The sequence below is a fragment of the Dipodomys merriami genome, unplaced genomic scaffold, assembly GCF_024711535.1.
Source record: "Dipodomys merriami isolate MVZ:Mamm:240054 unplaced genomic scaffold, mDipMer1.0.p SCAF_27, whole genome shotgun sequence".
Taxonomy (NCBI): domain Eukaryota; kingdom Metazoa; phylum Chordata; class Mammalia; order Rodentia; family Heteromyidae; genus Dipodomys; species Dipodomys merriami.
In genome coordinates, this window is record NW_027204159.1 from 13277478 (window position 1) to 13297988 (window position 20511).

General features: G+C 38.9%; 1 protein-coding gene across 1 annotated transcript in view; it reads right to left on the reverse strand.

Annotated features, from left to right (window-relative positions):
- Lars1 (leucyl-tRNA synthetase 1) overlaps window positions 1–20511 on the reverse strand; it is a 64821-nt gene that overhangs the window by 41436 nt on the left and 2874 nt on the right. Inside the window, exons 2-10 of the mRNA XM_070036305.1 lie at window positions 18952–19070; window positions 15397–15484; window positions 14936–15016; window positions 12718–12855; window positions 8654–8815; window positions 6660–6772; window positions 5221–5284; window positions 554–621; window positions 233–458 (exon numbers count right to left, since the gene is read on the reverse strand). Coding sequence (XP_069892406.1) covers window positions 233–458; window positions 554–621; window positions 5221–5284; window positions 6660–6772; window positions 8654–8815; window positions 12718–12855; window positions 14936–15016; window positions 15397–15484; window positions 18952–19070 — 1059 coding nt within the window. The remainder of the gene's footprint in view (window positions 1–232; window positions 459–553; window positions 622–5220; window positions 5285–6659; window positions 6773–8653; window positions 8816–12717; window positions 12856–14935; window positions 15017–15396; window positions 15485–18951; window positions 19071–20511) is intronic.

Genomic DNA, 20511 nt, shown 5'->3' on the forward strand with positions numbered 1-20511 from the left:
AAGTTTAGTACACTCCAGAACTTTTGGAAACCACAGGTACGTATCTTGATTTGGGTAATGTTCAATTAAGCAAATACATATATGAAAATTCAACAAACTACAAGTCAACATACACTTTGTTACATGTATCTCTCAAATTAAAAGTTTTCTTTAAATGTTCTTTTCTCAAGCTTCATTGTTGAAAATTTCCTCTAATTGTATGCATGAAAATAAAATGTAATACCCAACTTACCTCTCCCATTAACTCTTTAACAACAGGCACCACTCCGTTGTCTTTGGTAAAGCCCTGGTATGACATATTCCTGGCTGCTCTTTGGGTGCAGATGAATATATCACCATCCACCGTCTCAAATCCAATGTACTTTAGATTAGGACGAACCCAACAGTTTGTCTGTCCAAACATAGTCTCAGGTCTAAGAGTAGCAGCAACTAAGAAGATACTTTTACCTTTCAGGCCACTAAAAAGAAAAAGGAAGTAGTTAAATTAAAAGATTCCTTCACAACTACCTTATTGTTCAGAAATGATGAAACATTAACTCTTTAGTAACCTTACCTTAACTTGGATGGGTATGGCTCCAGCACTTTCAATTTGATTAAAGTGTATTCCTGAGGTCCAACACCCTAAACCAATAAACAAAACAAAAATCTAAGTGAAAAAAAGACTTGGATTAAACTCACCAACATATGTGAGAGATCTGACATGGATTCTTCCACTGTTAGAAGTGAATAGACTGCCACTGGTGTGCTGGCCATATTCAAGCGGAAGTCTAGTATATAAGGAAGGACTTAATGTCATAATCAAAATGGTATTCACCAAGATGAGAGTTCGAAAAGAACTCCAATGCTGGACCCTAGTACAAGTCCTGGAGGGCAGTTATCACAATTATACACTGGACCAGGCATCAGATAATATACATTCTAAGCTTTCTCATTCCCTTACTACTGGCCTGACTCAATAGACATAATCTCTAAAAACTTTGCTTTCTTAAGTGCAAAGTAACACTGCTACATCTCACACAAAAGACTGCCCCAAGGAACACCTAAGATAATTTATTTAAAAAATGCTTTGAAACTCCATGAGCCATTATTAGAATTTAGGATACTACTATCACTCACTATAAAACTACATAGGTTTTCTTTTTTTTCTTTTGCTTTCTTGTTCTTTTTCCCTTTTGTCACTGTTTTTTATTTCTGTACACTTTGTCTCATATTTAAGTTTATCTGAATTGGGGAGAGGAAGGGGAGGCATAGAAACTATGGAACAAAGAGTGAACTAATTCAGCAGTAATACACTAAATATTATGTTAGAAATAAACTGTACAACTTAAGGGGGGGAATCAGAAGGGGAAAAACTAGGAGAAAATGAGGGAAAGGGTGACACTGTTCAAAAAGAAATGTACTTATTAAGTAATTTTTGACCATGGAGTGGGAGTGAGATGGAGAAGATTGAACTCAAGGCCTTATGCTTGCCAGACAAGTGGTGTGCCACTTGAACCACATCTCAGTCAGTATCTCTTACCCAAAATCTTTGGGGAGAAATGTTTCAGATCTGTTTTGGAATATCTGTGGTTACTTTAGTAGCTAAGCATGCCTAAATCTGACAACCAACATCTACAATGTACCAAACTACAAAATTTTTTGAGTGCTATATCTAATACAAAATTGAAAAGTCCATAATTTTACACTCAAGTGGTAGCCATGACTAAGTGTGAGGCCCTGAATTCAAACCTGGTCCCAGCAAAAAAGGAAGGGAGAAGCTGGGCATCAGTGACTCAAAAGGCTGAGATCTGAGGATTACAATTTAAAGCCAGCCTGTGAGACTCTTATCTCCAATTAAGCATCACAAAAGCTGGAAGTAAAGCTGTGTGTGGCTCAAGTGGTAGCACTCTAGCCTTTAACAAAAAAGCCCAGAGACAGTGCCCAAACCCTGAGACTGAAATATAGCCCAGAGGCAAAAGCGCTTGCTTAGCAAGTGCAATGTCTAAAAATCAAAAAGCACAACTTCCCGAATTCAAGTCCTAGGACTGGTACCAAAAAATAAATAGATAAATCAAGGAAAAGAAGAAACGAGGGAAAGGAGGAGGGGAGGGAGAGAGATTCACAATGTCTCCAAATCCATACTTTTTGAGAGGTAGGTCAGCGATCAAAAAACATGACTAGAACTTTTTTTTGTCGGTTGAGGGGCTTGAACTCTGGGTCTGGGCGCTGTCCCTGAGGTCTTCAGCTCAAGGCTAGTACTTCACCAATTGAGCCACAGTGCCATTTCATTTTTCTGGTGGTTAATTGGCGATAAGAGTCTCACAGATTTTCTTGTCGGAGCTGGCTTTGAACTGCGATTCTCAGATCTTAGCCTCCTGAGTAGCTAGGATTAGAGATATGAGCCACTGGCACCTGGCTCACTGGAACATTTTGAACTTTGGAACATTTTAGATTAGGAATGCTCAATCTATATAAAAACTTTCTGGGGCTGGGAAGGTGGTTCAGTGGTAGAATGCTTGCCTTACATGCATGAGGCCCTTGGTTCGATTCCTCAGCACCATATAAACAGAAATAAAAAGCCAGAAGTGGTGCTGTGGCTCAAGTGATAGAGTGCTAGCCTTGAGCTGAGGGACAGCCCCCAGGCCCAGAGTTCAGACCCCACAACCGACCAACTAAAAAAAAAAAAAACACAAACTTTAAGCCATGCTGATTTTTTAAATTTTTTTACTTTTTATTTTATTACATACTAAAATATGTAATAAAAGGGAACTTGATAGGGTTGAATGTTCCTACCAAAACTCACACTGAAATTTAAACTCCCCTGTGAGGTACCAAAAGATGGAAGCTTTAAGAAGTATTTAGGTCATGAGGACTCTGCTCCGATAATAGAATAATCCACTCATGAATTAATGGATTATCAGGTCAACAGACTATTCTGAGAGTGGCTATCATAAAAGGCAATGAGAGTGCAAATGAAGAAATAAAAATGGCAAAGAAACACATGAGGAAATGTTCATCATCCCTGGTGGTGAAGGAAATGCAAATAAAGACAACCCTGAGATACCACCTTACCCCAGTCAGAATGTCCCACATCCACAAATCAGCCAACGACAAATGCTGGAGGGGATGTGGAGAACGAGGAACGCTATTATACTGCTGGTGGGAATGTACACTCATACAACCACTTTGGAAAGCAGTCTGGAGGGTCCTTAGAAAGCTAAAGATTGACCTCCCTTACGACCCAGTCATACCACTTCTAGGCATCTACCCTGAACAACAGGAACCAATATACAAGGACACGTGCACCTCCATGTTTATTGCAGCACTGTTCGCAATAGCTAGGATATGGAAACAACCTAGATGCCCCACCACAGATGAATGGATCCAAAAATTGTGGTATCTATACACAATGGAATATTATGCAGCCATTAGAAATGACAAAATAATGGCATTTGCAGGGAAATGGATGGAGCTAGAAGGAATCATGTTGAGCGAGGTAAGCCAAGAACAAAGAGACAAACGGTACATGGTCTCCCTGATAAGTGGATGATGAATCCAAAATGTTAGGTGATATGACAAAACTAACAGGACTTAAGAAACAAAGAACTCCCACTCATCTGGTTGAACCACTACCAAATATCCCCATGCTGCTGATCACATATATGGTATATAACATGTGAGCACCGTTATATATTACAGACTGTGATAGACAATTTGCTCCAGGAAAGTTAGAATGAACTTGTGACTTTAAATGAGCATCATTATTCCACAATACTGTGAATTTCCGGAAATTAAGTAATCACTTAATCACAATCAAAAAAAAAAAAAAAAAGAACCTTGGGGGAGGGAGGGAGGGAAGGGATGGTAGGGGGAAAACAATGGAGGGGGTAACAATGTTCAAGAGGAAGTGTACTCATTACCTCACTCATGTAACTGTAACCCTCTGTATAGTATTTTTACAATAAAAAAATTTAAAAAAAAAAAAAGGCAATGAGAGTGGATATCATAAAAGACAATTTGCCTCAGTCTCACATGTGTGGCCCTAGTATTATGTGTTGCCAGGCTCCACCTCTGTAATTTGTAAATAATCTCTATTAAAAAGAAGGCCTTTGAGGCTGAGAATGTGGCTTAGTGGTAGAGTGCTAGCCTTGAGCAAAAAGAAGTTCAGGGACAGTGCCCAGGCCCTAAAGAAGAAAGGCTGGGTGCCAGTGGCTCACGCCTGTAATTCTAGCTACCCAGGAGGCTGAGATCTGAGGATTGCAGTTCAAAGCCAGACCGGACAGGAAAGTTGTGAGACTTATCTCCAATTAACCACCAGAAAACTGTGACTCAAGTGGTAGAGCAACTGCCTTGAGCTGAAGAGCTGAGAGTTGTGAGACTTATCTCCAATTAACCACCAGAAAACCTGAAGTAGTGCTGTGACTCAAGTGGTAGAGCAACTGCCTTGAGCTGAAGAGTTGAGAGACAGCGCCCAGGCCCAGAGTTCAAGCCTTACAACCGACCAAAAAAAAAGGCCTTCACCTAAGGTATTCCTTTGGCCTTCAATTCTCTAGAACCAATCACTAAATAAACCATTATTCTGTATGAATTATCCAATCTGTAGTATTCAGATATATGTATACAAGCATTTACTGATTTAATAAGCCAAGCAAGGCTTTAGGAAAAACACTCTTGCTTTCTTTATTTGAGTAGTACAGGAATGTTACTTAATGTGTTCTGTAATAACATAAAAAGAAATGCTATGATGCATGGCTACCAGTACACTGGCAATGAACAAACAGGCACATGATTAAAGCACATATAAATGGAATCTGTGTACCTCAAAAGTTACCTATGTATATCTTATTACCTTTCCCCACATTCTTCTCTTTAGAGTTGTATTTTCCAAATGATGCTTCTCAAATATTAGTATGTATATGAATCACACTGTAAAAACAAATTCCTGGGTCATACCCCAGGATACTTAAACTGATGTGGCTGTTTAGGGGTGAGGCTTAACAATGCGCTTTCCTGTAACAAGTTGATATAGCTAGTCCACATACTATTCTTAAGAGTACATAAGGTCCTAAACAAGGCACATGTCCCTGTCATGATATTATCTCCCTTTTCATACGCACCAGAGTACCATGACCATACTATACACATCAGCACTGCAACTAAGCTATATTTTTAAGTTTCTGATCTGAAACACTATGATCACATCAAAGATTTTAATAACTACTGTATAGCCCAAATAATCACCTCTCCAGTTTGTCTGTCATGATCCATGCAAGGCTGTCCATCTTTTGGAGAATAAATGGTATGCCTACAAGATAAACAGTAAGTACAAGTATTATTGTAATATACAAGTTATAGTCTATTTGTCAGTGTTGCTAACTTCTTATATATATGTCTTATAACTGAAAATTCTGAGCAAATATCTACTTCTATACTTGTGAGTAGTTCTGTCAACTTCATTACTGATGAGAAGTTTTTACCTTCATCAAAGGTAATACCATCAAAAAATATGAATACTAGTTTTGTGACATAAATCAAGACATGGTGAAATATAATTTCATTTGTAAGCTGCAAGTAGCTACATAAATAATCAAGAATCTCTAAATTTTGTTAACAATTTAGAGAACACAAGTATAAATACACAATGATTATTTTCTGCTTGTCCAGATTTCATTTCATACAAATTTCATTCTGTATTATAACACAAGACAGATCAGAGAAATAAAAACTTGGTTTTGGTGGTACGGGGGATTTAACATGGGGCCTTGAGATTGATAGGAAAGCACTCTACCACTTAAAGTATACTCCCAGTCTTTTTTAATATTTTTTTTATTTTTTTTAAAGCTTTCAATACCACAAGTCAGATTATGACTACAGTGCATCTTGATCTACACTCCCAGTCCCTCTGCATTTAGTTTTGGGTTTTTTTTTACTAGTAAGTTTTTTTATTGTGAAAATACGGTACAGAGCGGTTACAATTACATGAGCAAGGTAATGACATTTCTTATCAAGCATTGTTACCTCCTCCTTTGTTTTTCCCTTACCAACCCAGCCCTCCCATCTCCACAATTACACTCCCCCCACCTCCTGCGTTTAGTTTTCAAATAGGGTCTTGAGTTTTACCCAGTCCCATCTCAGTCCTCAATCTTCCCACCCCTGCCTACCAAGTAGCTAGGCATGCTCCACTATGCACAGATACTCAGAGAAATTAAGACATTAACAAGAGAGTGGGGATGCAAGTCAGTACTACAGCACTTGCATGCATAAGCAAGAAACAGGTTCAATCCTGGCACCAAGATAAAAGAGAAACTAGTGGGGAAAAACAAAGGATAAGAAAGTAAAAGAACAAAAAAGCCCAGTGGCACATTCCTGTAATCCTAGCTACTCAGTAGGCTTAAATATGAGGATCCCAGTTCAAAGGTAGCCTGGGCGGGAAAGTCTGTCAGATTCTAATCTCTAGCCAGCAAAAAGCTGGAAATGGAACTGTGACTCAAGTGGTACAGCACTGTCCTTGAGCAAAAGTGCTGAGGGACAGCACCATAGGTGCTGAGTCCAAGCCCCTGAACTGGCACCAAAACAAAAACAAAAACAAAAGCAAAAAAAGAGAAAGGCTATGAATACTGAATTATAAAGAAGGAATGGTATAGTCACTACTTTACTAAAATGAAGGACAACAAACTTACCGCTTCCCAAATTTAATTTTATTTCTTTCTCTTAGTGTTAAAAATTGCCACCTGACAAATGAATCATAGTAAGGATTAACATCAGTGGTGATGAAAGAACGCCGCCAGTCTACCTACAGAATGAGAAAGGAAATAGCAATTTTTTTTAATATTCAAAAGTTTTATAATCAATTAGTGTGTGTGTGTGTGTGTGTGTGTGTGTGTGTGTGTGTGTGTGTGTGTGTGTGTGTGTGTGTGTGTGTGTGTGTGTGTGTGTGTGTGTGTGTGTGTGTGTGTGTGTGTGTGTGTGTGTGTGTGTGTGTGTGTGTGTGTGTGTGTGTGTGTGTGTGTGTGTGTGTGTGTGTGTGTGTGTGTGTGTACACTTTGTCAGTCATGGAGTTTGACCTTAGGGCCTGAGCCCTGTCCCTGAGCTTTTTTGCTCAAGGTTAGAACTCTACTACTTTGAGCCACAGCTTCACTTCTGGTTTTCTGGTAGATAAAAGTGGAATTCTATGCCTCCATCAGAAAGAATGACATTGCCCCATTTGTAAGAAATGGAAAGACTTGGAAAAAATTATATTAAGTGAAGTAAGCCAGGCCCAAAGAAACATAGGTCCCATGGTTTCCCTTATTTGCAATAACTAGTGTAAGGACAAGCAGAAAAGGTCAAAAGCTATGTACATATGACCAGATAAGATGATGTTAAGCGAAATGAACCCCAAGATAGGAACACAAGTGATTTTTTTTTCTTTCTTGCTACTGTTTCTAACATATTTATAATGTACCATGAGATTTTTTTCTTTATATGTTCCTCCCCCACGGTAAAACCCGTTTTCACTGTATTTGATGTCAGAGCCCTGCATCTTGTAACACTTCTCTAATTTGGGGAGGGGAAGTGAAAAAAAAAAGTTTAAATAGGGATACAGGTTGACCCATTGTAACAATGAGATGTACAGACACTATGTTGAAAAACAAACTTTACCATTTAGGTGGGGGGGGGATGTAGTTGTGGAGGTGGGAGGGAAGGGATGGTAGGAGAAAAATAAAGGAGGTAACAATGCTTGATAGGAAATGTACTCATTACCTTGCTCATGTAACTCCTCTGTACAGTATTTTTACAACAAAAAAAAACATAGTTTAAAAAAAGTCTCACAGGAACTTTTCTGCCCGGGCTGCTTTTGAATCCTGATCCTCAGATCTCAGCCTCCAGAGTAGCGAGGATCACAGGTATGAGCCACCAGCTCTCAGCTTTACTCTTCTTGAGTCCCCAAATTAGAATAACTTTAACTGTTAAAAATAAGTTGAAAGCTGAGAGTTGGTGTTTTTTAATGTTTCTAAGCATTTACTTAGTAATAAATATAGTGGGGGAGCAATAAGAGGGGTAAAGATGTTCAACAAGAAATGTACTCATTGCCTTACTCATGTAACTGTAACCCCTCTGTACAACATCTTTACAATAAAATTAAATAAATAGGAATTATAATAAATGAAAAAGAACTAAACAGAACTGGGAATGTGGCTTAGTGGTAGAGTGCTTGCCTTGGATGCAGGAAGCCCTGGGTTCAATTCCTTAGTACCACATAAACAGAAAAAGCCAGAAGTGGTGCTGTGGCTCAACTGGCTCAAGCAGTAGAGTGATAGCCTGGAACAAAAGAAGCTCAGAGACAGTACCCAGGCCCTGAGTTCAGTCCCCAGGACTGGCAAAAAAAATGAATTAAACAATAACTTTGCATACTCATAAATATTTAAATTAACCTTCAACTTCTTCTTACTCTTTGAATAAAACTCTTTTCTACTAAGGGTCAGTATATCAATATACACTTCAGTGAGACAAATACTAAAATACTCTCTGCTGCCATAGTCCCACTAGGGGCTACTCTGACACTAACAGTACAATTCTCCAGTAGCATCCAGGTACAATACATTATTCTAAATTTAAGAGTTGGTCCATATCTTTTTAAACTTTCTTTTTAAACTTTCTCCACATTTTCTGTAACTATGAGGTGATGGTATACCTTTAAACCTATTCTTTTCAGGTCTTGAATAGCCAGTGGTGGGAAATATTCCAGCCAATGTTCTGCATCAGAAAATTTTACAATCTCTTCATCAGACAGTCCAAGAGATTTCATTATGTCCCACTGATACTTAGAAGACCCAGCTTTAGCAGCAGCTTTGCTCTAAAAACAGACAAAAAAAAAAAAAACTCCATTAAAGAATAACAAACAAATACTTAGCATTCAAGGACCACAGCAATTTTAAGTGAATAATCTGAATGTAATATTTTTAATTCTCAAACCGCTGGTGATACATGAGAACACTGCAGGAGTTACTTGTACTATTGTGTCTACAAAACTGGAACAAGGAAACCTGTTGGGATTGTTTTAGGAAAAGTAAGAAAGGGACAGTGATTGATTGGAATATATTGTAAATGTGTGGAAATCTGCATAACTATGGTAAGCTAATAAAAAGTGGATTTTCTAATGGTAACTAAATAGATGGAGTCACAAAGAATTACCAATAGTGAAATGAGACTTCAGACCCAAATTTCAATTTATTCCTTTTCGTACCACACATATCAGTTCTTTTTTAGCTAAAAACTACTAGCAAGAGCTCCCTTCTTTTCTAATATTTACCAATATCAAAATGTCACAGTTAGAGATAATAATTAAAAGGAAACACAGGAAATTTTGAGCATAACTCTACTATTTCTCAGACCCATCAAACTATGCACAAAGTAAAATTTTGCTGTATATAATTCAACCAAGGTATGGAGAAAATATAGGATGGAATGCAGGCCATAATGTTTCTAATTATATTATAAATACATGACTTAACCAAACTAAAGGATTGGGAAAGAAAGGTGTTGATTAAAGGAATTCTGGAACATTTGGGAAAGTATGTTGACTAGACTCTAAAGACAAAAAGAATTATATACAAAACCTGATTTATTTTAGTTGGTAAAACTGTTTTCTCTCAAGTATAAATTAAGAATTTTAAAGCAACTTTACTACGTGTAGAAATGAACAAATAAATATACAATAAATAGTAAGAGCGAGGTTCCTGTTATAATGTAACTCATATATAAACAAAGGTAAAATGCTAGAATTATTCATGTTGATAAAAAATGAGTATGAACTCATTTGTTTTCATGTGTAGATAGATATAAATTAGGTATGTGGACAGTAGTGGGCTGGTAAGCATATCTCTTTCCCACTGAGAGGTCTGAAAGTAGTCATAGTTATGAGCCCACCTGGCCTTTACACCATAGTTTCTGAAAACAATTCTTCAATAAAATAAATAAGGGTTTCCAGGAGAAGCCAAGGAGCTTTTAAGCCCTGTTTGATTCCAAAGCTGAAACAGGGAACACAAGCTTAGAGGACTTTGTGATCCTAGAAATTAAAAAAGTGTTTTATAACAAAAAGAAAAAATAAAGGAATGTCAAATGGACTTGGTACCAAACTCAAAGAACTCCCAGTGGCCAACGTTAGAATCTGAGGAATAACAAACATAACAATAAGTAACCCTATCTACAGAATTAAATATCCAGCTGGGAATGTGGCTTAGTGGTAGAGTGTTTGCCTAGCATGCATGAAGCCTAGGATTCAATTCCTCATTACCACATAAACAGAAAAAGCTGGAAGTGGCACTATGGCTCAAATGGTAGAGTGCTAGCCTTGAGCCAAAGAAGCTCAGGGACAGCACCCAGGCCCTGAGTTCAAGCCCCAGAACTGGCAAAAAAAAAAAAAAATTAAATATCCATAACTCCATACTAATATAAAAAAATTTGAAAAAGCAAATAGGGGAAAAAAGGATACCTCATCTTTCAGAATTCTAGATAATAAACATAGAAAGAATAAGAAAAATTGAAAATGGCCAGTAGAAAACAATCAAGGTACTCTTTCCACAGTCTCAAATTATCTATCAAAGCATTTGTCAAGATGTATTGTAACTGCTATTTAATTGCTTTGTACAACTACTTAAAGGGTTTTTTTTGGGGGGGTTGTCAGTTGTGAGGCTTGAACTCTGGACCTGGGCACTGTCCCTCAGCTCTTCAGCTCAAGGCAAGTGCTCTACCACTTAAGCCACAGCACCAGTTCCAGCTTTTTCTGTTTATGTGGTGCTGAGGAATCAAACCCAGGGCCTCATGCATGTGAGGCAAGCACTCTACCACTGAGCCAAAGGTATTTTTTTTAAGACGCTGAAGCTCAAATGAAATAAATCATAGGCAGAGAAGACATTAGAAGTTTATTTCATAAAATTATGTTAAGTGAATTAAGTCAGTCTCAGAGAGACAAAGGGCACATATTTTCTCACTTATGTGGAAGTTGTACCTAAACTATAAACATATGAAAATATATACAGGGTCATATGCAGATAATGTGGTATACACAGGGAAAGATTCTCTTGAACAGCTAACTTAAGAGTTTAATAAAATGAAATACCAGGAAGCTAGAATATATGTTGTCAGAGGTTGGAGGAGATGAAGAACAGTAGGGTAGATGAATGGAGAAAAGAGTGGGAGCGAACAGTAATAATATTCAATGTACATATGTGAAAGTGGAACCGAGTAACTTGAGGGGATGGGTGGAGTTGGGACAAATGGTAGAGAACAATGGTAAAGGTGACATTGTTCAAAATGCCTATGCTGCTGGGCAATGGTGGCTCAACCTGTAATCCTAGCTACTCAGAAGGTTGAGATATGAGGATTGCGGTTCAAAGCCAGCCCAGGCAGGAAAGTCCATGAGACTCTTATCTCCAGTTAATCACCAGAAAACTGGAAGTGGCTCTGTGGCTCAAGTGGTAGAACAATCACCTTAAGCTGAAGAGTTGAGGACTGCACCCAAGCCCAGAGTTCAAGCCCCACAACCAACAAAAAAGAAAATGAATATGCCCATAAACTGACATGTTGAATTGAAATTCCTTTGTATAATTATTTAGTAATAATAAAAAGGAACTTATTTCTAAAGAAAAAAATGGGGGGGGGGGAGGAAAAGAGGGAAAGAAGAAAAGGAGGAAACAAAGAAAGGAAAAAAGGAAGGAGGGAAGAAAGAAAAGAAAAGGGAAGCCGGGTGCTGGTGGCTCATGCCTGTAATCCTAGCTACTCAGGAGGCTGAGATCTGAGGATCGCAGTTCAAAGCCAGCCCGGGCAGGAGAGACCATGAGACTCCTATCTCCAATAAACCACCAGAAAACCGGAAGTGGCGCTATAGCTCAAGTGGTAGAGCGCTCCTCTTGAGCTGAAGAGCTGAGGGACAGCGCCCAGGCCAGTGTTCAAGCCCCACGACCGACAAAAAAAAAAAAAAAAAGAAAAGAAAAGAAAAGGGAGGAAGGGAGGGAAGGAAACAGAGAGGAAGAGAAAAGGATGGAAGGAAGGCAGGAAAGCAAGAAAGGAAGCAAGAAAGGAAGCAAGAAAGGAAGGAAGGAAGGAAGGAAGGAAGGAAGGAAGGAAGGAAGGAAGGAAGGAAGGAAGGAAGGAAGGAAGGAAGGAAGGAAAAACAAGGGGGAAAAAAGACACTTTCTTTCAGAATTCTAGATAATAAACACAGAAAAAATAAAATTGAAAATCACCATTAGAACAGTATAGATAATGGTTGTGAGCAAGCATTAAAAAGAAACAAGGTATTATTTCCATAGCCTCGAAATATCTATCAAAGTATGTATCAATTACAAATAGCAAAAATGAAATCCTAACAGTAGAAAGGCCTGGTATACACCACCTACCAAAATGATCAAGATTGAGGTCTTAAGTGAGAATCCAAATGCAGTCTGCAGTTTAGTAAATAATACTGTGGTAATGCTGATTCCTTAGTTTTGAGGATTTTAGTATACTTAGATAAGCTGTAATAACATTAGGGCAAGTGGGTAATGATTTTAAGGGAACTCTATACTATCTTGCAACTCCTCTTTAAACCTAAGATTGCCTCACATGAAAGAAAAGAGAAAAATCAACAAGAAAGAAGAAAGCTAACATATGGATGCAACACTTAAATTACCAAATCCATTTTATGTGCCAGTTACTTTGATAATATTGGAAATGCACATATAAATCAGCCAACATAAATATCAACAACCACCAAACCTTTTTTCCTTTTGCTTTATCTTTAATTATGATATCATCTGTTTTAACACTCATTTCTTCCTCTTCTTCTTCTTCATCTGGAAAATCAGGAGGGCAACCATATAGCTCTATTTCTCTTTTCAACTTATCAGCACATGCCTATAACATTGGAGAGAGTGAAGTTCAAAACTCAAGGACATAATTTGAGTTTTTTATTTCTAAGGCTAAGTAGAATGGAATTTCTACAATATCTAGATATAGGTAGAATATTATAGAAAACAATACATACACATCTTGCACGTCAAAATTCACTAATTTACAAATTAGTATTTTAGTTCATTGATTCAGCCACCATTTGTTCAAAACACAGAGTACTCCCATACTTACCTTGTTTCCTTTGCTACCCTTTGCTTTGTGATGGTGGGTCTGAGACTCAGGAGATGGGCAAAATCTGTTCCACTACATGCCTACCTGTTAGGCTCTGCTAAGAAGGACATCCTTCTTACTAGCATCCTGTGCTAGCATCCAAAGAGTATCCATCCTGTGTACAAAGATTCCTCCAGACTCAGCCTGCAACTCCAACTAGGTCTCCTTAGCTCATCTCTATAACAAATTCTAGCTGTGAGCACTACTAATTGCTGACTCTCAAATGGTTATGAAGCATGACTCTACTGAATATCCAGACACAGTGTTAACATTTTTATAAATAAACTTTTTTAAATTCTCTACCCCTAATGACAATTAACAGAGAAAGGCATGTGACAATTACTCCATTATTAAGATGGAAACAAAGAAAGAAATGTTATCATATTTTCTAACAATGATGGAGAAATTGTCTATACAAGTAAAATATTAAACTGTCTTCAGATAATTATAAGTGAACTTCCTCAAATTCAAAACTGATCAGTAAGCAATGTGCTTTTTCTAAGGAAAAAAAGTTAAATACAGTATCCTTACCTAGTTAGCATTAAACATGAACAACTTCAGAATATTGACCATTATGGTGATTTATTATAATTAGAATATATTGTAATTTTCTTTCATCTTGGATGGTATTTGTGTATCAAAATGTTCTTTTTACAATAAGGTGTGCTTGTGTTTATAAATTATTACTAAAATTTCTAATAGTTTTTCACTATTTTCAAAAAAAAAAAAAAACACAGTACTCAATGTAGCATACAATATGTGTGGCAGCAGAAGCACAAAATTCTATCAAATGCAATGTCTTTGATAAGGCTAAGTAAGCACAGTGATTCCTACTACATGATCCCAGCTACTCACGAGGTAGAGATCAGAATACGCTCGGTGGTTTCAGGCCAAACTAGGCAAATAGTGTGAACCCACTTCAATAACTAAGCTGATACGATAGCACACATTTGTAATCCCAGCTATATATGAGGCATAGGTAGAAGAAACATGGTCTGAGACTGGCCCAGGCAAAAAGTGAGAGAACTTATTTGAAAATTACTTGAAGCAAAAGGACTGGAGGAATGGCTCAAGTGGTACAGTGCTTTCCTAGACAGCAAAAGTCCTTGAGTTCAAACCCCAAAACTATCAAAAAACAAGCACACAAACAAAATCTACAACATGTTGCTAGGTATTAGTAAACTGAGACAACTGCCATTCATTATATGCTTTTTAACATGACACAGTGAAAGATTTACAACTCATCTATGTTGTGTTTTTGTTGCAGTAACCCAAACATCAACATCATGACAAAAAAAAAACTAAGATATTAAAGAGAATGTGTCATCTACAAAAAGAAAAAAAGAAAAACAAGATCTTGGCACGACTAAAATTTGGCTACAGATTAAAGATGATAGTATATCAAAGTTAAATTAAAAGGAGGTGGTGTGACTATAATGAATGCCCATGTTCTCAAGAAATACACACTGAAGTATTTGGGACTTTGTTTTTCTTTTCTGTCTCTTTGAAACAGCATTTCCCAGGCTGACAGGGAACTTACTATGTAGGGCAGAGTGGGGGTGAATGGCTATTGGCCTGCCCAAGCCTCCAGAGATGAGATTACAGATATACACTATCACACTCAGCTAATGCGTGCCTTTTGTGTAATTATTTCAAACTTTTTTAAGTAATCTTCACTCTCATAAATTCAACTAATTTCAGAAAATGCTTTAATATGGCAGTATATGAAAAGCTTATTTCAAAAACGTGAATTGAGTATTACTATTCATTCTAAGCTAAGAAGAGTAGAAAACAATCCTACCAGCAGTCTTACCTTAATCGGCATCCCAGTACAGTGTAAACCAAAGGGAAACAGACAGCGTTTTCCTTTTAATCTCTGGTACCCTACTGCAAACTATAGAAACAAAAGGTAACTTTAAATTGCAAATGTAAATGGGGGATGATCAACAAATGCTAACTTATACAAAGAATTTAAGTTTTCTTCTTTCACATCTTCCTTTAGAATACCAATTAGATTTTACATTCATTACAAAGGCTGTTTTATTGTTACATTTTTTACCAACTTTGGAATTTTTAATATGCAAACATGACCAGAACCCTACACAACTATATATTCACAAGAACATTAAATACAAAAATAACTTAAGAAAATATAAAAATTAAGGAATTCTAAGTATTATTACAGGAAGAAATTCTACATATACTATTTTCTTCAAAACAGTATTTACTAAAAATCCCTCATCCCACTCTATTAAATACAGAAAAAAACTTTACCTCACACTTGGATAAAGAAAACGTGTGACCCAAATGAAGACGACCATTCATATACGGAAATGGAAAGGTTACAAAGTACTTGCCCTTGCTGCAAAACAAACGTGAGAAGGAAGAGTGAGCAAGAAAATGATAAATTTCTTTTACAATGAGGGAGGGGAGAGGCTGCAGACAGTACTTGATACGTTACTTAAATTTTAGCTATGTAGATGATATTTAAAAATAAATTTGAAAAATCTAGAAATTAAAATCTCTGTAAAAACTGCAACTTAGCTTTGACTTAGAAAAAAATTAAACATGTAAAGATCACTATTAAGAAATAAACATCCAACTGGGTGCCGGTGGCTCACACCTATATTCCTAGCTACACAGGAGGATAAGATCTGAGGCTGGGGCTGGGAAGGTGGTTCAGTGGTAGAGCGCTTGCCTTGCATGCCTGAGGCCCTGGGTTCAATTCATCAGCACCACATAAGCAAAAAGAAAAAAGCTGGAAGTGGCACTATGGCTCAAGTGGTAGAGCACTAGCCTTAAGCTGAAGAGCTGAGGGACAGCGCCCAGGCCCAGAGTTCAGGCCTCATGACTGGACCCAAAAAAAAAAAAAAAAAAAGATCTGAGGCTGGTTTGAAGCCAGCCTTCCTGGGCTTGCTTCCTCACAAACAGGAATCTACTGCTTGAGCCATGACTACAGTCTGGTAATTTGCTATTTAATTGAAAATGGGAGTCTTACAGACTTTTTGATTCAGGTTGGCTCTGAACCACAGTCCTCTGGATGTCAGCCTCTTGAATAGCTAGGATTATAGGCATTGGCCACTGGTGCCCCACTATAGTGTGTTTTCTAATGAAATATACCTGCATGTTATACAGCACAATACAGTGAACACTTAGAAATGCATCATGAACTCACCAAAGCTACACATGTGTCATTTCCTCCCTCTTCAGTCCCCCACTAAGGATAATCAATACACTAACACATGCCTTTGTCATTCCCTTCCTTTTGGACAGTTTGTAAATATGTCTATGCCCTTCAGCAGTCTACCACTTAATCTCGCTTATTTGTGAATATTACACAAAACATGGTATGGTTTTTTGTTTTGGTTTTTTTTGGCCGGTTGTGGGGCTTGAACTCTGGGAAGGGGTGCTATCTCTGAGCTCTTCAGCTCAAGGCGAGTGATCTACCGCTTGAGCCTCAGCGCCACTTCCGGTTTTCTAGTGGTTTATTGGAGATATGAGTCTCATGGACTTTCCTGCCCGGGCTGGCTTTGAACTACGATCCTCAGATCTCAGCCTCCTGCGTAGCTAGGATTACAGGCATGAGCCACCAGCGCCCGGCTTGTTTTTTTTTTTTTTTGGTCGGTCATGGACCTGGGCACTGTCCCTCAGCTCTTCAGTTCAAGGCTAGCACTCTACCACTGGAGCCAGTGCCACTTTCAGTTTTCTGGTGGTTTATTGGAGGTAAGAGTCTCATGGACTTTTACTGCCCAGGCTGGCTTTGAACTACGATCCTCAGATCTCAGCCTCCTGAGTAGCTAGGATTACAGGTGTGTGCCGCCGGCACCCAGCCACGGTATGTTTTATAAAGACAAAATTTGTTTTCTTCACTAAACATTATGTTACTAAGTTTCCGCAGTATCTTAGTATATTAGCACAGTTCACTGGCCTTCACTGAACAAAGCAGCCTTTTCAGTTCATTTTTATTAAATTACCTTAATGCTGACCAAAATTCTAGACCAAACAGAAGCTTCAAATAAGGGAGGTGGGGGGGAGCTGGGCACCAGTGGCTCACACCTGTAATCCTAGCTAACTTAGGAAGCTGAAATCTGAGGATCTCAGTTCAAAGCCAGCCTGGGCAGGGAAGGCCGAGAAACTCTTATCTCCAATAAACCACCAGAAGACCAGATGTGGCACTGTGGCTTAAGTGATAGAGCACTTGCCTTGAGCTAGAGCTGAGGGATAGCGCTCAGGACCATAGTTCAAGCCCCATAACTGACCAAAAAAAGGAGGGAGGGAAGGAAGAGGGGCTGGGAATGTGGCTTAGTGGTAGAGTGCTTGCCTAGCATACATGAAGCCCTGGGTTTGATTCCTCAATACACATAAATGGAAAAAGCTGGAAGTGGTGCTGTAGTTCAAGTGCTAAAGTGCTATACTTGAGCAGAGCTCAGACCCTGAGTTGAAGCCCCAGGACTAGTTAAAAAAAAGGGGGGGAGGGGAGGATGTATTAGTGACTCAAGCCCATAGCCCCACCCACTTGAGAAGCTGAGATAAAGAGGATCAGTTTGATGACAGCCTAAGCAAAAAGTCCATGAGACCCCTTCTTGACCTGGGCCTATCATCCTAACTTCATGGGAAGCATAAATAAGAGGAGTGCAGTCCAGGTACACTCCAGGGTAGGAAGCAAGACACTACCTCAAAAATAACCAGTGCAGGGGCTGGGAAGGTGGCTCAGTGGTAGAGCACTTGCCTTGCATGCCTGAGGCCCTGGGTTCGATTCCTCAATACCACATAAGCAAAAAGAAAAAAGCCGAAGTGGCGCTATGGCTCAAGTGGTAGAGCGCTAGCCTTGAGCTGAAGAGCTGAGGGACAGCGCCTAGGCCCAGAGTTCAGGCCCCACGACCGGACCCAAAAAAAAAAAAAAATAACCAGTGCAAAACAGGGCTGGAGGTATACGTCCAAAGTAGAGCACTTACCTAAAAGCCTGAGTTCAAATCTCAGCACTACAAAAAAAAAAAAAAAAAAAGCCAGTGTGAAGGCTCACACCTGTAACCCCAGCTACTCAGAACAGAGAGATTGGGAAAATCATGGTCTGAAGCCAGCCCAGGCAAAAAAAAAACAACAAAAAAAATCAATGAAACCCCATCCCAATCAATAAAAAGTTGGACATTAAGGTACAACAGTACAACCATCTCAGCTATGCAAAAAGTATCAATAGGAGGATCAACAAGTAGTTTTACCCACCGCTGCAGAGCTGGTTACACAAAGCAAAAAAAAAAAAAAAGAAATGGCAGGGAGGAAGCTTTGATGACAGAAGGGGAGCTGACAAGTTGGCAAGCTAGGCAGCCTGGGAAAAAGGTGATAAGAGTGGTGGAGACAGGAATCAGCTAGTAGTAGCCAGCAATAGCCTGCAGCAGCAGAGAATATTGGCTGGCAATGGAGATCTGTGACACTCAGGACCCCAATTAACAGAGACTTCCCCACAGGACCTGTGGCTTAGAGCCCCGACTTATAGAGAGGCCCTGCCCACTGCTGGAGCTTAACACTATTAGGGCCCTGAACCCTGTGTTCCTCCCTTAACTGTCAGGGCCTGACCCTCAAAGCCCAAATCTCATGAGACTATCCTAGCTGACAAAGACCCAGGGCTGACTGCTGCTACCCACTGTCATCTCCTCCATGCCTGCACATACACAAGTACCAAGAATAACCGGGGCAGCTTCTCTTCACCTACCCATCATTTCTATCTGGGTAAAGCAAAAGGATCCTAACCAGCCCATTTACAACATAAGGTGAGTATAGCCTGTCTTGAACATTACACACACTTTCTGAAGTTACTTCCCAATTACTCACCTGGTCTGTCCCTCCAAATCAGACGCATTGGTCTCAAACACTTTCTCGGTATCCCATTTCTGTTGTATTTCTTTCTCAATCTTCTTCAAAAAGTCTACTTTGGCTGTTCCTTTTCTTTCCTATTGGACACAAAAAGGATAGACTAATTGACTCTATACTTCCACAGGCTTGCTTTAAAATAAAATTTAAAAAAAAATAGAGGACTGGGAATGTGGCTTAGTGTTAAGAGTGCTTGCTTAGCATTCATGAAGCCCTGAGTTCAATTTCTCAGTAGCACATAAACAGAAAAGGCTGTAAGTGGAGCTGTGGTTCAAGTGGTAGAGCACTAGCCTTGACAGAGACTAAGGGACAGTGCCCAGGCCCTGAGTTCAAGCACCAGGACTGGCAAAAAAAAAAAAGGAGGAGGAGGAAGAGGAAGAAAAGGAGATGAGGATGAAGAAATAATAAACTGGATTCATGTAGAACTGAGCTACTGACAATTTTTCCATGGTTAATTTGAAATGTAAATGAGCAAGACAGAGGGTTGATTATGAAGGTTAAGAGGAGCTGAGAGCAATGGTGGCTACCAGAGGCCAGGGAGGACAGTGAGGGGGAGGGTCAGGGTTAGTCTCTGCAGACGAACAGGATTTGAAAGAAGTTCTAGGGCTTAGTGGTAGAGTGCTTGCCTAGCATACATGAGGCCCTGGTTTTGATTCCTCAGTACCACACAAACAGAAAAGAAAAAAAAAAAACATAGTAGGACACTACAAAAAAAAATTGTGTATTATTGCTAGAAGACAGGATTTTGAACAGTTTCACTATAAAGTAGTGGTAAGTATCTATGGACATAGATATGTTTAATCTGATCACAACATATACCTCACATGACATCCAATAAGTATGTAATTTTTATGATTTTTTTTTTTTGGTCGTGAGACTTGAATGCAGGGCCTGGTGCTGTCCCTGAGCTTTTGTGCTCAAGGCTGGTGTGCTACCACAAAGAAAAAGAGGAGGAAGACGTGGAGGAGGAAGTGAGACAGAGAGAGAGAGAGAGACAGAGACAGAGACAGAGACAGAAAGAAAGAGAAAGAAAGAAAGAAAGAAAGAAAGAAAGAAAGAAAGAAAGAAAGAAAGAAAGAAAGAAAGAAAGGCAAGGAATAGAATTGGACCATCTGACCACTCATTGGTAGCACACTGCCATAATCCCAACACTTAAGAGGCTAAGGCAAATCAAGCCTATGGCCCATGCCTCTAATCTTAGCTACTGAGGAGACTTACCTCCAATTAATTACCATCCAAAAAAACAGAAAGTATAGCTGTGGCTCGAGTGGTAGAGCATCATAGCCTAGAGCAAAAATGTTCAAGGACATCACCCAGATCATAAGTTCAAGTCCTAGTACCAGTACACACACACACACACACAAACACGCACGCACACACGCATGTGCACACACCCACACATGAGAAAGGCAAATAAGCAACAATTATTTTCTCTTTATAAATCCTTACCAGGTCATAACTGCTATTTGTAGAAATCAAACCAAACCTCAAATCTTATTACATGATCCTCCTTCAAAAGAT